General features: G+C 28.1%; 1 protein-coding gene across 2 annotated transcripts; it reads right to left on the reverse strand.

The window, feature by feature from the left end:
- Positions 1-927: 927 nt before the first annotated feature.
- Positions 928-17182, reverse strand: LOC103572941 (uncharacterized). 2 transcript variants are annotated; one of them, XM_008551755.3, is made up of 5 exons: positions 16855-17182; positions 15666-16116; positions 2905-3052; positions 2778-2835; positions 928-2215 (listed from the first exon to the last, which is right to left on the reverse strand). In XM_008551755.3, exons 2-5 carry the CDS (start codon positions 15751-15753, stop codon positions 1592-1594), a joined length of 918 nt encoding a protein of 305 aa, XP_008549977.1. In that variant the 5' UTR covers positions 15754-16116; positions 16855-17182; the 3' UTR covers positions 928-1591. The 2 variants fall into 2 exon arrangements, with proteins under 2 accessions (XP_008549977.1, XP_008549978.1); XM_008551756.3 differs by lacking the exons at positions 15666-16116; positions 16855-17182 and adding an exon at positions 7473-7797.
- Positions 17183-17290: the final 108 nt, after the last annotated feature.

Here is a 17290-nt window from a genome sequence, read left to right on the forward strand (position 1 = left end):
CTAAGCCCCTATTCAGAATTTTTATTTTTAACAGAAATATATTTTTTTTTTTAAATTATCAGTTTTTCATTTAGGACAGAAAAAAAAATCGCCTAACTATGAAACACCCCAATATATATATATATATTTTTATAACATTCAATATAAAATATTATACATGAAATTTATTGACGTTAATATTTTTTTTTTAAATATTTTTTAATTGATCATCATCATAATTATATATGTATATATTTTTTATTTTTTGAACGTTTATAAATTTACAGTTGATATATTTTTAGAAATTACATACATAGATATATTATATATATATATATATATATATATATATATATATATATATATATATATATATATTTTTTTTTTTCTTTGTATAATTAATTATTGTTTTTTTTTATACATATATACGATACACGAATAAATTACATCGAAAAAAAATATTTTTTTTTTTTATACAGAAATACACTTATATATTGATATATTTATATTGTACACATTTATTATCATTTATATAAATAAAATATAAAAAAAAAAAAAAAAACAGGACGAACACAGATAGTGGTTAAATAAAAAATAAATTCATAATTTTCCATGCCAACGCACTTGATGCTAATTTTTAAATTTGGCACAAAAATATTTTCATTTTTTGTGATGGTGTATTGGTGGCTTGATATTTTGGTTGCTGGATGTGATAGGGTGAGAGTATATGAGATGACGAGTAGAACGAGTACCCACAAGAGAGGGTTTAGATGATAATGATTTTGGGTACTCATGGGGGGGGGGGGGTATTTGAAAATTGAAAAGTTATGGGAGCATAGGGTTGTTGGTACTCAATCGACGGGAATTTTCGTGGAGAGCAAAGATATGTTGGTGGTTTTTGTGTAACTATTTTTTTTAGCAAAATAAATTTTAAATAAAATGCTAGTATTCTGTAAAATTCATCTTTTATTAAAATAAATAGTTGTGTGATGTAGAGAGCACTTCGACGAGTAAAATGAGTACCCACATCAATAGGTTTAGAATAGATTAAAAATAAGTAATTTCAATGATGAATTAATAAACAATCACACTAATTAAAACTGATTTCATTTAAATAAAGGCATGTGGGTACTCATTGTACGTAGAATCTAATTTGTTTTCAAGGTAAGAGCTTACAAAACCCAAATTTCAAATTTAAAAAAAAAAAATAAATTTAAAAATTTCGAAAACTGTATAATTTTTACAAAAGAATATCTTCACCTTTCTTAGCATGCAATCCCCTTTAAAATGAGTACCCACAACCCCATATTCAAAACAAGACAATATTTGATACAAATATCAGGTATATATTCAATATGAAACAATGACAATAAACTATTTTAAACCCTAGGGTTGTGGGTACTCATACAACGCATATTTTAACGCTGATTAAAAATATCAATGCCAAAATAATATTAAACAATAACTATGAGCCCTATAACATCAATAAATCTCCGCCATTTTGATAATCTCTTAAACCAGCGTTTCAAACGCAGTGTGAAATAAAAAATGTGTTTAGTGATTTAGAATTCAGTCTATTAATCTCGAAATGGTCATAGACAAATAAATTAGGTCACGTAACTTGGGCAGCATTTATAACGCGCTTGCGCGTTGGAGTCAAATTTATCTGATTATTACGTAAAATATTATTGTTTTGATACAATTGAGGTTGTACAGAAATAATTCCCGTTTGTTGTAAATATTGTTCACGATACAATGCAACTTCTCCATTTTGATTAAATCTCCGATCGTGAGGTGGCGCCACAACAAGCTTTGGTGACTCAGCCGGTAATGAATCCGACCGGTAAAGCAGAGGCGACCGTCCAGAAGACATCTTTGACGACTGAGTTGGACTCTGACTTATCGACTCTAGGACATGTCGTGGCATATTTGGAGGCGGACAATTGACGTCTTCTAATCCGTCAAGACGATTTGAATTAAATACTGGTGCACATTCGGGACGTCCGCCAATTATGTTACGCATTCCCTCACGATCTTTTGCTGATTGAATTGCCGCGTAACGTGTCTCACTGCCAATTCCTAGGACGGGTGCACTTGTCAAGGCGATTGTCTCGCCTGCTGATGTCAGGTCCGTCACACTTGACCACGTAATACTAGCAGTCTCCCATCGACGCAGAAGGTCTGATATTCGCTCAGCTTTTATTGTTCCATCGAGACTTTCGTCGTAATCTGGCCCCTGAAAAAATAATAACCAGGTGATTTTTAGTAATTTCTGTTTGTGGTTTTGGCCAAGAAGTAATTTGTCTGCAGGAGATGATTCAGGAGCTCGCAGGCTTTAGTTTGGATACCCACATCAATATTTTTTGTTAATATTGCAAATCAATAATTATAGAATAAATTAATTGATTATTAAAATGATCAATAATTAATTTTTTCGAAGTAAGGCTTGTGGGTACTCATTTTACAGGAAATTTCACGAACTTTAAGAGTCACGTATCCAAAATTCGAAAAAAAAAATTTATCATAAAAATATGAATAAAATTTTCGAAAAATATTTTGAACGTTAAAATAATTGATGGAAATGTCTACTAGACACCGAGACAAGTAAAATGAGTACCCACATCAATATTTTTTGTTAATATTAAAATTGAGTAATTACAGTAATTAATTATTTAATTACTTAAATGATTAATAATTAATTTTTTATAAGTAGGGCTTGTTGGTACTCATTTAACAGGAAATTTCACGCACTTTAAGAGTCACATAACCAAAATTCGAAAAAAAAATTCTGTACTTACATTTTCAATTTTTTCATCAAGCATCCGGAAAAAATCCAACTGGCTCGAAGACACCTCACTGAAAAAATAATTTCCTCAGTTATATAACAGTAAAAAGCGAAATATAAAAAATAAAATATAAACTCACGCTTGTTGCAAAAGCGGTCCACCAGGCCCGGATTTTTTTTTACCATTCTTGCCATCTCCATTCTCATCGTTCCGATTAACTTCACCGTCATTGTTATTAGTCTTATTACTTTTAGTACTACCGTTTTTCTGATCAATCGTCGCGGAGCCTAAAAAAAAAAAATATTTTTGATTGAACTTTTTTTTTATTTTCATTTTTTCATAAGTAAACATTAATATTGATGATTGATATACAATTCTATTTTTAGACTCAAGGATATCAGGTTGTGAACTAGACCTCGAATTAATAATTAATAACACATTCACTTCCTTTCTAGATATAGAAGTAGACGTCGGGTGAATTGTCGGTAAATAAATCACTATTTCGTAATTCAGTGCCTATAAAAGGCCATACAGCAGCTACTAATGATCAAAAATATTTTTTCGGGGTCTAAGAATCACCATTAGTCTGATTATCGATTCAAGCATGATACATTTTTTTATTTCTTATAATAAATTTAATGTCAAAAATTTAATTTGGAGATAATAAAAATATTTGAGTTTAAAATTCGATATCTCGATAACTGTTGATCGAATTCTAATAAAACCCGAATAAAAATTGATCTTTGAGCCTACACCTTTAATTTGAACCCGATCCCGAACCTTAATCTCAATTTCCTTACAAGATGAATTTTTAAAGTTCCCGCCTCCGGATTCAAAAATAGAATTTTTTTAAAATTTAGTCCTATATAGCTCGATATCTCGGAAACTATTGATCGGAGCTTAATCAAACACAAACAAAATTTGTAGCAGAAGGTCTAAGCTTGAAAATGAGTCTAAGAACGAGACCTTATCTCCATTTTTCTAGAAGTTATGGAATTTTTAAATTCCGCTTCCGGATTCAAGAATAGAATTTTCCAAAAATTTACTCCTATATAGATCGATATCTCGGAAACTATTGATCGGAACTTGATGGACCAAAAACAAAAATTGTTCCTTAAACCGTAACCTTTAATTTCAGCTTCACCCCCTCCCTTAATCTCAATTAGTATCTCACTAACTTTTAAAATTCCCACTTTATCATTTCGAATTCAAATTTCCTGTAAGTTTCTCGCTATCTATATCAACCGATATCTCGATTACTATCGATTAAAAACCACACTTATATATGACCTCGGAATCGTAAATATTCTTATCTTCAACTTGAACGCCTGTGCATTATCAATTCCGCTTATTTACCCAGTAATTTATTATATTAATTTTCAAAAATATGAATTTTATTACAAAGACTTTTTTTTTTTATCCAATTTTTAAAAACACAGACTTAAAAATTAATTTATCTTCGAAACTATCCCAGATACAAAAAAAACACAAGAATACAATTTTGTAGCAAATTAAATTCTCTACAAAAAATGTCTCTATAAATTTTTCTCTAAACTCAATATTTGACCCATAAATTGAATTTAATCTACTCAATAAAAATAAAAATTTGAATTTCGCGCCAATAATTATTTAAATAAAATTAAAATATATCCAAAACTAATTACTAAAAATAAATAATTTTTTTCTAAATTGTTGCCAGAAGCCTAAGCTTCAAAATTAGCACAGTAACATGTTTCTATCTTTGTCCATTTTCTAGTTATAAATAAACAAAGGCATTGTCTCGTTTAAAAATAAACTGACGACCCGCGAATTTTAAAATAGAAGTTTATAAATTTAAAATTATTGTAAAATTTAATATCAAGATTTTATTATCATTATCATTATTCTGTAGGTTTAATGATCGCGAGAATAATGAACTCACTGCAATGAGAACGCCAAGAAAAGAACTCACGCGATTTAAATTAAAAAAATCGATCGAATAAAAAAAATTTACGTGTCCTTAATTTTAAATTACGACACTAATTTCTTTTTTTTCTTTTAATACCATTGTTATTATAACTATAATTATCTTAATAATACAAATTATATTTTTAAATGTGTTTTCGTTTGTTTTTTAATCTGATACACAAGTGGTTTATTATCAGCCAGACACATGTAAGCTTAATTTGGACTGTGGATTCAGGTCACCGAGTGATTATTTTTACATTTTTGACGTATAAATTTATTCGGTAATAAATATTTTTTTAAAAACGCAATTGATAAATATTTTTATTATTGTGCCGTGAATATTTGCATTCGGTATTACTGTGTTATTAATAAAAATAAATGGATGTAATTTTTGAATTCAGAAGAAAATTTCCGTTTATTTGAGTACCCACATTGATAGTTTTGGGTTGGTGATAATTTAAGTAATTGTTGCAATTAATTTATTAATTAAACAATTGGACAATTGTTGATTAGACAGAATATAAGGTTGTTGGTATTCATTCTACGAGAAATTTTATGCTCTTACAGAAGATCAACTTTAAATTTATTCTTTTTTCAATTTTGAACAATAAAAAATTTTGGGTTTGATTCTATAAGTCTTTTGAAAGAAACTGATTGCGGATTCAAATTCCTGGTCAAATTTCCGTTAATTTGAGTACCCACATCAACAGTTTTGGGCTGGCAGTAATTTAAGTAATTGTTGTAATTAATTTATCAATTAAACAATTGAAGAATTGGTGGTTGGACAGAATGTAGGGTTGTTGGTACTCATTCTACGGGGAATTTTATGCTTTTAAAGAGGATCAACTTTAAGTTTATTCTTTTTTCAATTTTGAACAATAAAAAATTTTGGGTTTGCTTCTTTAAGTTTTTTGAAAGAAACTGATCGCGGACTCGAATTCCTGGTCAAATTTCCGTTAATTTGAGTACCAACATCAACAGTTTTGGGCTGGTAGTAATTTAAGTAATTGTTGTAATTAATTTATTAATTAAACAATTGAAGAATTGGTGGTTGGACAGAATGTAGGGTTGTTGGTACTCATTCTACGGGGAATTTTATGCTCTTACAGAAGATCAACTTTAAATTTATTCTTTTTTCAATTTTGAACAATAAAAAATTTTGGGTTTGATTCTATAAGTTTTTTGAAAGAAACTGATTGCGGATTCGAATTCCTGGTCAAATTTCCGTTAATTTGAGTACCCACATCAACCGTTTTGGGCTGGTAGTAATTTAAGTAATTGTTGTAATTAATTTATTAATTAAACAATTGAAGAATTGGTGATTGGAGAGAATGTAAGGTTGTTGGTACTCATTCTACGGGGAATTTTATGCTTTTAAAGAGAATCAACTTTAAGTTTATTCTTATTTCAATTTTGAAAAACAAATACTTTTGAGTTTGCTTCTTTACGGTTTTTGTACCGTAAAATTAATTTAATTAAATACAGTTATGTTAGTACTCATTTTACTCGTCTTGCCACGTTTTCCCGTCTCCCCTTACTCAATAAACAAAAAACAAATCAATAATTCAGAGAAACAAGAAATTTCCTTCGTCACCCCTTGAATTAATTAAAAAAAAAATTGACTCATTGATGACACAGTCCAGGCGCCGATACTTTTTAATAGGCAATCTAGTGCATCCGGATTTAAATGCGAATTATTGCGCAGTCAAGGACTCGGCGCATGCGTCACTGAATTTATTATTTTCTTTAATAAATTAAATTTCTAACCAGATTTTATGACATTATTCTAGTTCAATTATAATAACAACTATTAATTAATATAGAACCGATTATTACCAGAATATTGATTTTGACCTCAAAATTCCGGTCGTTAAATAAATTAACAGTTATTTAATTATGTCATGGCATCGAATATTAATTCAATATAAAAACACAAAATTTTGGCTTGTATCCAAAGATTTATATATAAATAATTTATTGTGCTATTATTAGAAATTCACGAGATCTGATTTCATTATTCGTGAAAATAACTTTTGTTTCTCACAACCGGCTTTCGGAAAATAAATAATGGGTTTTTTGAACGTTTCATTCAATTCTGAGAATAATGAGTACCCACATCATCAGGTTTGGGTAAAATGGTCACCGGTTAATTTAACAATTAATTTAATTAATAATAAATAATTAATTTATAATATATAGTAAATATAGGCATGTAGGTACTCATTTTACCTGTCATCGAACATTATGAACACGCGAATTTTAAAAAATTAAAAAAAAAAAGTTTCCTAATTTTTTGAAATTTTCAAAAATCATGAAATAATTATTATCATTAATAAAAAAATTAATTACAGTAGTTTGTGATCTAAATATAGTCATGTGGGTACTCATTTTACTTGGCATCACTTCTACTTTGTATTTCCACCATAATTTTTAAAAAATTATATTTTTAAAAAAATTTCGAAAATTTGAAATAATAATTTTTTTTGAATTTTTTTGTTTTTTCGTAATTTGGCGCGAGATCTTTATGCTCAACGAAATATTCTGTAAAAGGAGTACCAACAATCCCATATTCGAAAATCAATAATTTTGAATAATTATTTGATTAAAAAAAAAACAATTAAAATTCACTTTTTCAAAAACTAAGCTTATGGGTATTTAAACTTAAGGAAAAAACCTCCAGAATTCACTTTTCAACAAAATTTTATTTTTAAAGTAAATTGGTAGCCAGGATAATAAAAAAACAAGTTTTCTTAAAATTACCTCGGGCTCTACGCGCCAATTGTGATAAATTCTGACGTAGTATTTTTAACCACATGATCTTGTATCTTGTTTTTTTAAGTTTCTCACTTGTGGAACCCAGGATCACAACAAAATAATTTTTATTAAACAATAAAAAAATTAATTCATTAATTTTCTCAATTTTATTTTCTTAGAAAAAATAATTTTTTCTCTCACTATTTTTTAACTAATTACCACGACTCAACACACTTTTAATACAAGTACTTATTTTTACCACAAATATTTATAGAGCAACGATATGAATCCAGTGAAAGCTTAGACGCAACTGAAAAACAGCGACGACGTGAGCAGACGCGAGCTAAAAATAAAGTTGAGCATGTGGAACATGACGATCATCACGTATACACTTTTTATCAACCTACGCAATAGATTGTATGAGTATTTGTCTGTATAAACGTCAAACGTACTATCGTGACTGATAATATCGAGTAATTGCTCGGTGATCCTTGAAGCGATTTAAAAATAATTGACGCGTATGTTTGTAAATAAATTTTGTTTACTGACACCAGTAAGTGCGCAGTCAATTGATATTTTATTATCGTCTGCACATGACTTTTTATTTTTCAATTCCATATCTGCGTTTTAATTAAATTTAATTATTGTTATGACTGTAATTATTTAACAGGAAAATGGTCAGTATTTCTGAATTTCTAAGAAAATTTCCTTTTATTTGAGTACCCACATCAATATATTTTGATAATTATGATAGACTAATTATTTTTGGTAATTAGATAATTGTATAATTAGTTAAATTATTTTTATGGAATAGTGTTGTTGGTACTCATTCTACAGGGAATTTTATCAGCTTTAATGTAGAATATTTTATTTTATTTTTTTTTTAATTTTGAAAAAAAAAAAAAAATTTTTTTTAGATTAATAATTTTTTTTGTAAAAAACTGATTAGATATTTGAATTCCTGAGAAAATTTCCAGTAATTTGAGTACCCAGATCAATGGGTTTGAAAAATAAACAAATTAACTAATTAATGTAATTAATTTAATTACATATTAATGAGTTTATTTAAATATAGGGTTGTTGGTACTCATTTTACAGGAAATTTAACGAACTATAAGACAGAGATATTCATTTTTTTCTTTTCACACTTCTGTGTTATATATTTAGTAAATACACGGAGCTTGTTGGCGCCAGTATTCTGCAGCTTAACCAAATAATGAATGCGTATCTACCATTAATATATCGATTACACTTCCGTTGATTGTGAGAAAAAAAAACAACGCGGGGGTCATTTTATTAGTTATCATATCGGCTGTTAACGCAAGTTATTGTGAAATATGTTTAAGTTTTTATTCGCTCGAGTAGAAACTGATAAATAAGATAATAACATATAAGTACTTTGTCAATAAACTGATTAATTTATTTAACTATTTTCTTTTTGACCCTGAAATAATATTTACCTTGGAGCGAATTTGTATGCAAAGCCGTTGCTTCAAAAGAAATTATCTAAAATGGTCTTGTAAGTGGTTTAGAAATAGAAAAAAGTCCGACTTTTTATAATAAACAGTATATTTATTAAGTTAGATTAGTCTTTGGGTTATTTTGAAGGGGAAAATTTAATAGGACTATAAGTTAAACTACACTGAGAGACAAATTTATTTGCCAGGAATAAAAACATGTATTAGAATTTTTTCTAAAACATTACTACATATTAATGAATTTTAATTACATATAAGTATAAATTTTATTTTATAATAATAAATTCGATTGCAGAGATAAATGAGAGTATTATAAAAAGTAAACTTTCAGTAGCATTTAATAAAATTTTATTAGTATTCAATGAAATTTTATTAGTATTTTATAAAAATTCGTTATCCGCATGGAAAAGCTACACGGAAAATAAATCGTAGTAATGGCAACAACAACTGGAGTTCCATTTACCACAGGCTGTAGTATGACATGAGACAACTCCAAATTGTGGTTAGATTTACTACAATATTGTAGTTAAGCGTCAACTATTGAAAAAAGTAAGATATAACACAGCATGCGGTATTTGTAACTCCAATTGTAGTTCAATTTACTCGATACAAGATTACGTAAAAATACACGGTATATAACCTTAAATTTTTATAAATTATTTTTAAAAATGACTTATTGAGTTATTTGTATATACTAAACATGGTAATTATTTACAAATAGGGTCCACCCATGCTGGGTCATGTTAAATTTTTTTTTATCAAATTGATCAATTTTCTTTTTAATTGTTCATTGTTTTACGTACTTTGAAAAAAAAAAATACATCAATACTATCAAAAAAGATAAAATAGAAATTCTATCCAAAAACATGAAAGCCAATTTTTTTTCCAACTTTTAAAGGTAAAAAAGCTATCGAAATCTTTATTTTTTTTCTCACGACATTTTTTATCATAAATACGCCGTAAGAACAAGCAGAATAAAAAAAAATTTTAAATTGTTATTTTTTGGGTTTTAAAAAAGTCAGATGATTATTTATGAGACGCTTTAATAATTGAATTTACACAACAGATTAACCTCAAAATGGCGAAATAGCGGGAAGTGCTCCTTTTGTAGTACTCTCAACTCCCGCCTGGAGTATTTGTTACTGGAGTGTGCAGTAGAATTAACCACAAGATAGGAGTAAATTAAACTTATTAACTTAGAAAAATTTGTCGCATATTTAGGAACTTTTATCATTTATGTGGTATTTTTAACTAAAAACACATTTACTGCAACCCTGTAGTAAATGATACTACATATTATTTTCCGTGCATGTTTAGTATTCGCTCTGAGTGAAGCCATGGTAGGGGAAATCAAATTGACTGAAGCGTTTGCAGTGGTTACTTTCGGAGTTACGGGAGGCTATGATTACTGAAATTGTAAGCAAGCACACATGAAAGTATTTATTTTGTTATTATTTAGTTATTTATTTTTCATTTTGATTTTTTCCTTAGTATCATATTTTGACTTTGATATGAATTTCAAACAACTTAACCTAAATGCTTACTGCAATCTTTTTTATTTTTTATTATTATACTTACTTATTGTTGGTTCGTTTAGCTAAAAAACAAAACTGCAATTACTATAAAACTGTCACATATGTTTTACAACTTTTTTTTTTTACTATTATTTATAATATTTATTTATTTTTATGTTTCTTGCTATTGACATACGTATAAAAACATACTCTGACAGCCTCCCGTAGTTCATATTTTGTCTGGCGCTGCAGTCACACTCATAGCGAATATACAAATAACTCAATAAGTGATTTTTAAAAATAATTTATAAAAATTTAAGGTTATATAGCGTTTATTTTTACGTAACCTTATATCGAGTAAATTGAACTACAATTGGAGTTACAAATATCGCATGCTGTGTTATATCTTACTTTTTTCGATAGTTGACGCTTAACTACAATATTGTAGTAAATCTAACCACAATTTGGAGTTGTCTCATGTCATACTACAGCCTGTGGTAAATGGAACTCCAGTTATTGTTGCCATTACTACAATTTATTTTCCGTGATAGTAATCTTGAAACGCTCATGATTTATATGGAAAATTAATAAACAGATAAGCATATTTTACAAGTCCTTTAGTAATTTCTCATTTCTCACGAAAACAACATCTGATGGTTACAAAAAATCATGCTCGATAATTGTAAGAGATATATAAAGTCAGTGTACAAAATAAAAATTCGTTATAAAATAAAAATATAAAAATTGATATAATGATATAAATAAAAAAGTTCAATTGTATTTTTGTTAGAGAAAATTAAATCAATTATATTTCAATAAAGAAAGTAAATATAAAAAATTTTAATAAATATAAAATACTATTATTTTAAAATAGAATAAGGTTAACCGGTGTAATGACAACAAATAATACATGACAGCTATAATAATAAAAGTTGAAAAAATAGTAGGATATTAATTTGAGTTTTTTAACAAATCCTAAGTACAGTCGACTCTCTATATGTGGCCAGTCTGAAAATGTCCGTTCACCTAATTTCTACGTTTAATCGGTCTCCTAACAATGGACAGTCATTAATTTTTTTTTACCCTCTGTAATTGTCCGCAACAAATATTTTGGCTCGCTCTCTTCGAGTATCCACATATAAATTTAATTAATCAATATATAATTATAACAAAATAAAAAAATCTGGGCGTCGGTTGACCCTGCGGGCCAACCCCAAAACTTCCCGCTGTTTTCGACCTCAAAGAGCTCGAAAACATTAGTGTAGATATGTTTTCGAGCTCTTCGAGCTCCAAAATGCTATCACATGCAATTGTTTTTTTATGATTTTTTCAAGCTCTAACAAGTTACCTGTTATGCTGAAGTTTGAAAATTTAAGAATCGAAAATCATCAATGAAGCGGTTTTTAAAATTTAGTTCCTGATTATGTTCAGTAAAATAAGTGTATTGAGGCAGAAATTAATGTCGGGGATCAAAATCAAGATTTAAGTAAGTTTTGACTCATGTAAGAAACAATAAAATATGAAATATCCGATAAAAATATTAAAAACTACGTTTTATCGATTTTTTTGTTGATAATATGATTCAAACTAAAAACCAAGTTCGATGACATTATATGATCAAAAGAAACCATAAAAAAGACGAGTTGGTATGATATCAGGCACATTTTAGTACGTTATATTAGGATTTATCCGGAAAAAATAACATAAAATGTTATTTTTTTAACTTTTCAACGCCGATATCTTTTGAACTAATCAATCGATTTTGATAGTTGACGTGGCAATCGGCGCGTTTAATTGAATTCTAGAGCTGATTAAAATTTGAAATCGATCGCGTCAGTCGTTTCGAAAATATTTAGAAAAAACCGTTTTTCACCATTTCTTTCTCCCGCGATAACTCTCGAACGAATCATCTGATTTTGATGTTTGAGGTGGCAATCGACGCGTTTCATTGAGTACTAGGGCTGATTAGATTATGAAGTCGACCGTATAAGTCGTTTTTGAGAAATCAATAAAAAACTAAAAAAAAAAATTTTTTTTTTTCGTAATTTGCAAATATTTTCGAGTCTATTTGATCAAATTATCTGAAATTTTTAGGAAAGTTGATGGCCAACAAGCTCTTTCGATTGCCACCTCAACCATCTGAATCGATTCATTAGTTCAAAAGTTACAAAGAGTTTACACACACACACACACACACACACACATACACACACTCGGACATCATTCTGAAAATAGTCAGAATAGCTTCCTAGGACCTCAAAACGTCGACATCTGATGAAAACTCGATTTTCGAAAATCGGGGTGAAAACAATCTTCCCGAAATTTTTGAAAATTGTCGATTTTCTTAGCGGGAAGTTAAAAAATTTATAGCGCTTAATTGTATGACTATGCGGTAGAGTAATCAAATTTCAAACAAAAACGTCAATTTTTAGAAACAAATCAAAGTTTGAGCTTCAATATCTCTTAAATGGTTAGATTTACGAAAAAAAACGTAGAGACCTTTTGTGAAAATTTTTGAATTTCCTGCAAAAATTAGTATTAGTTATAGCTGTACGCTAATTTTCAGCAAGTTATAAAATTTTTCTCATTGCACTAACGTTTTATATCTAACTTTCACATGTTTATTTTCAAAGAGAGCATGATTCAACGAAATTATGTCCACTGCGAGCGCTGTGATCAATTCAGTTGTCCCCATCATATACTAGGCTCCCTGCCAATATTACATATTAATTTTTAATTATATTTTGTAAATTTTACTATTCCGTTTAGTAAATTTTACTATATTAGAATGGAAAAAAATTAAATTAAATTTTTATTTCATCTGCCTTGTTGTTGGTGTCGATTTTTGTTTTTTAAAAAATCACTTGTTTCAACCGAGATTCGAACCCTGATCTCCCGCGCGCGAGACCTTTCCTATGTCTGACGGCCCGATGTCTCCTTTGGACAAAAATTTCAGAACTTGTAATACATGTTTGTACATGCTATCCCTACTAACCTTCAATTTTATCTATACATAGTAGAATTTACTATACAGATAACAAAAAAATATAGTCGTGTTAGCAACAAATACTTTGCGTATAGTAATTTTGAATATCTTATGTAATTATTACTGACTAGTAAATTTTACTAAACGTTTGGTAATAATTACAGTACAGAATATATTTTTCTATATCTGTTAGTAATTTTACTATAGTGTTCTAATTTTTACTATACTTTGTTCACCATATAGGTAATTATATATGTCTTAGAATAGGTTAGAGTGTCAATAATTTGTGCTTCTACCTTATATATGTTTAAGAAAATTTGAAGTTGTTTTATTTATTATTATTTTTTCATTTCAAATAGGATGCCAAGTTGTTAGGAAAGATCCATAAAAATCAACCGAGAATAAAGTCATGGATCAGAAAACAAAAAATTATTACTTTAATCCTCATAAATTTATAACTCAATATTCAGTTAAATAGATGAATTGTGTAACGTCAACTACCCGACATAAATTTTGCAATCATTGAATTCGTCTAATTTTATTTTTTCATATTTATTGTTTCAAATAATAAAAATTACTATCAAACTTTTTTTTTTTTGTTCAAAAAATTTAAAAAAAAATTTTAATCCTATTTTTTGGGCTAACTCTTGGAATTATGGAAAAAGTCACTGAGTACTTTGTTTTAGCAAATTTTATTCTCTACAAAAGAAGTCCTGATGACTTTTAACGTAAATGCATTTGTTTTTGAAAAATTTTGAGTTTTAAGAAATTATAAATCGGAGTAATTAAAATTTTTGTTTATTTCCGCTCAAAAATTTTTTAAATGGAACCCAATTGAGACGCAATTTTTCGCTGGGAGAGAAATTTAAGCAGTAGGGATGATATTGCTATCGAGCTTGATTACGCGTTATAATTTTTATTGCTTGTAAAAAAATTTATTTATTCAATTTCAATAAAAAAAACTCGAATTTTTTTATGCTAGATAAAAAATATTTGATTTGAAAATTCGATATCTCGAAAACTATTACTCAGAACTTAATCAAACATTGATGAAAATTGTTCTACTAAGTCTTCTCTGTAATTTAAGACCAAGAACAAGCCTGAATCTCAATTTTCCTACAAGATATGAATTTTTTAAATTTTATTTGAATAGAATTTGAAATTTCTCAAAAATCTTCCACATATATTATGGTGGCCCAAAAACGACTATTTTTTTTTCGAGTCTCATGAAAAGTTGTTGGCTTACGATGTTAAGAAGCCTCTCCAAAAATCGACGATAAAAAATTTCAAGAGGTCGCTCATGAATTTTTAAAATATCAAAAACGATCGAAATTTGAATTTTTTATTTCAAATTTTTTTCTTTATGACAGCAAAAGTTTATATCTGTGAAATCATGACTACGCTGAAAATTTAAGCTCAAAATTTAGATATTTAAACCTCGCTCAAGAATGTTGAATGTTTCCGAGTGCTGTCTTTTGAACGTTTTCGAGCGACCCTGAATATTGATAATAAAGCTTCTCGATTTTTTCACCATCAATTTGCATCATAATGAATAGAAATATAAAAGAGAACTGGAAATAATAAGTTATTTACATACTTTTTTATTTTTTAATTCAATTTTTAAGTTTTGTCGTTTATTCAAAACAGCAAATTTTGTTGTTTAAGACTGTCCTGTATATTTTTGGTTATGCAAAAGTTATATTTTAGTGAAATGACATTATTTGAGTTATAAAAAAATCCAAAAACTAATTCAAAGTATTAGTCACATATTATCAGTTAATATTCAAAATTCTTGAGCGCCGTTTAAATATTTAAATTTTGGGCTTAAATTTTCAGCATAGACATGATTTTACAAAAATAAACTATTGCTGCCACCAAAGAAAAAATTTCAAAGTAAAAAATCCGAATTTCAATAATTTTTGATATTTTAAAATTTCGTGAGCGACCTCTTAAAATTTTTTATCGTCGATTTTTGGAGAGGCTTCTTAAGATCGTAAGCCAACAAATTTTCATAAGAGACTCGAAAAAAAATAGTCGGTTTTTTTGGGCTACCCTAATATATATAGATCGATATCTGAAAAACTATCGATCGAAACTCGATCTAACATGAATAAAAATTGTTCCTTAAGCGTCCACCTTTCATATGAGCCCAAGAATGAGACTTTATCTCAATTTTTGTAGAAGTTATAAATTTTTAAAAATAAAATAATTAAATACTTACGTGTATCATTGGTTTTTTTCGTGACATTATTTTTATTTTTTTTATTCTTTGAATAAATGTTTCCAATTTTACTTTGACCACAACCCATTATGATCTTCAATTATAATTTTAGTAACTATTAATTCTTATTTATTATTCAAATTCTTCGTTAAGTTTCAACATCTTCGACTAGAGCTTCTAAGACCGGATATGCTGCCATCAGTCTTGTTTATTTTCACTCTCAATAACTGGGTAGAATTTTTTTTCTCTAATTATTATTTCAATTCGGGGTGCTTAGGCTACCGAAGGTTTGGTAGCCAATCCATTTTTGTTCATCAGTCTTCAATGTACAACAATAATTATTTATCAATCACCTATCCCATGTCTTGATTTTCCTCATTTTTTTTTACTGTATCTATCATTTATCTGCTAACTTTTTTCTAATACTCCTTATTCAATTCCTTCAGTAGCTCTAAAACAAAAAAAAAAAAATTTTATTAAATAAATTTCGATAAAAATCATTGATAAGATTTCTTTTTCAGAAAAACTGAAGGTACCAATAGATTTTTGAGAAAATTTCCGATTGTTTGAGTACCCACAAGCCTATATTCCGTCGACACCAAATTTTCATATATATTACAAATATCAAATATATCATTATGACCATTTTACCCAAACCTAGTCATGTGGGTACTCATTCTACTCCTCTCACCTTTCTCTGCCACAAAATACAACCCATTTTACTCCAAAAAATTTTTGATCTTTCCTACAACTCAAAATTATATCCCAACTACCAAAATTGTCATCAAAAATTTTCTACTCCAAAAACTACTACGACCTTCTTCTTCCCTTTAAAATTTCCTGTCAATCAAGTACCCACAAGCCTACATTCCCTCGACACCAAATTCTCATATATATAACAAATACCAAATATATCACTATGACCATCTTACCCAAACCTAGTCATGTGGGTACTCATTCTACTCTTCTAACTCTCTCCTTTCCAAAAACCATGACCCCCCACCCCAAAAATAATCCCAAAAAATCCCACGACTCAAAATTCTCTCATTTGAAATTCTTTTTAAAAAAAAATTCAATAAAAATATTAGTGTCCTCAAGGCCAGCTCTCCAATCTAATCAATCATTTTATTATCAAATAAAAAATATATATATTACTTTTTTTAAATTAAATAAACTTATTATATCTTACCTTGAGCGAATAAATCCGCTTATACTTCTCGCTATCAAGTCAATAATGTAATTATTTAATATTATTATAATTGTTGATCATCTATATTATAGACTACTATATATATAGTTCAATGGAAGTAGATCAAGATGTAGTCAATATTAAACATTTCTTTACAAGACACTTTAAAATTATTATCATTGATTGTAATAAAAATTAGAATATTTTTTTTTATTAAAAATGTTAATATTTAATTCTGATTAATATTTTTTTTTACATTACTCAGTTAAATTCAATTATTATTATTATTATAAAATGTCACATCTGTTTTGTTCCTGTCTTTCTTAACGACTAGAGACTTGACTAAGATATGCAATTTCTAACACTCGCTGTCTACATATGGCGCCACTAGTTTTTACATTTTTAGAATTTAAATTTACGCGCCATCTAGTAGCGG

Source organism: Microplitis demolitor, chromosome 10, assembly GCF_026212275.2.
Source record: "Microplitis demolitor isolate Queensland-Clemson2020A chromosome 10, iyMicDemo2.1a, whole genome shotgun sequence".
Lineage (NCBI taxonomy): Eukaryota > Metazoa > Arthropoda > Insecta > Hymenoptera > Braconidae > Microplitis > Microplitis demolitor.

Excerpts from the sequence above, each read along its gene's own strand:
- LOC103572941 (XM_008551755.3), bottom strand. The coding sequence starts at position 15,753 with ATGGGTTGTGGTCAAAGTAAAATTGGAAACATTTATTCAAAGAATAAA. Across the intron at positions 3,053-15,665 it reads GAAAAAAACCAATGATACAC|GCTCCGCGACGATTGATCAG; the intron begins GTAAGTATTTAA and ends TTTTTTTTTTAG. Across the intron at positions 2,836-2,904 it reads GGACCGCTTTTGCAACAAGC|TGAGGTGTCTTCGAGCCAGT; the intron begins GTGAGTTTATAT and ends TTATTTTTTCAG.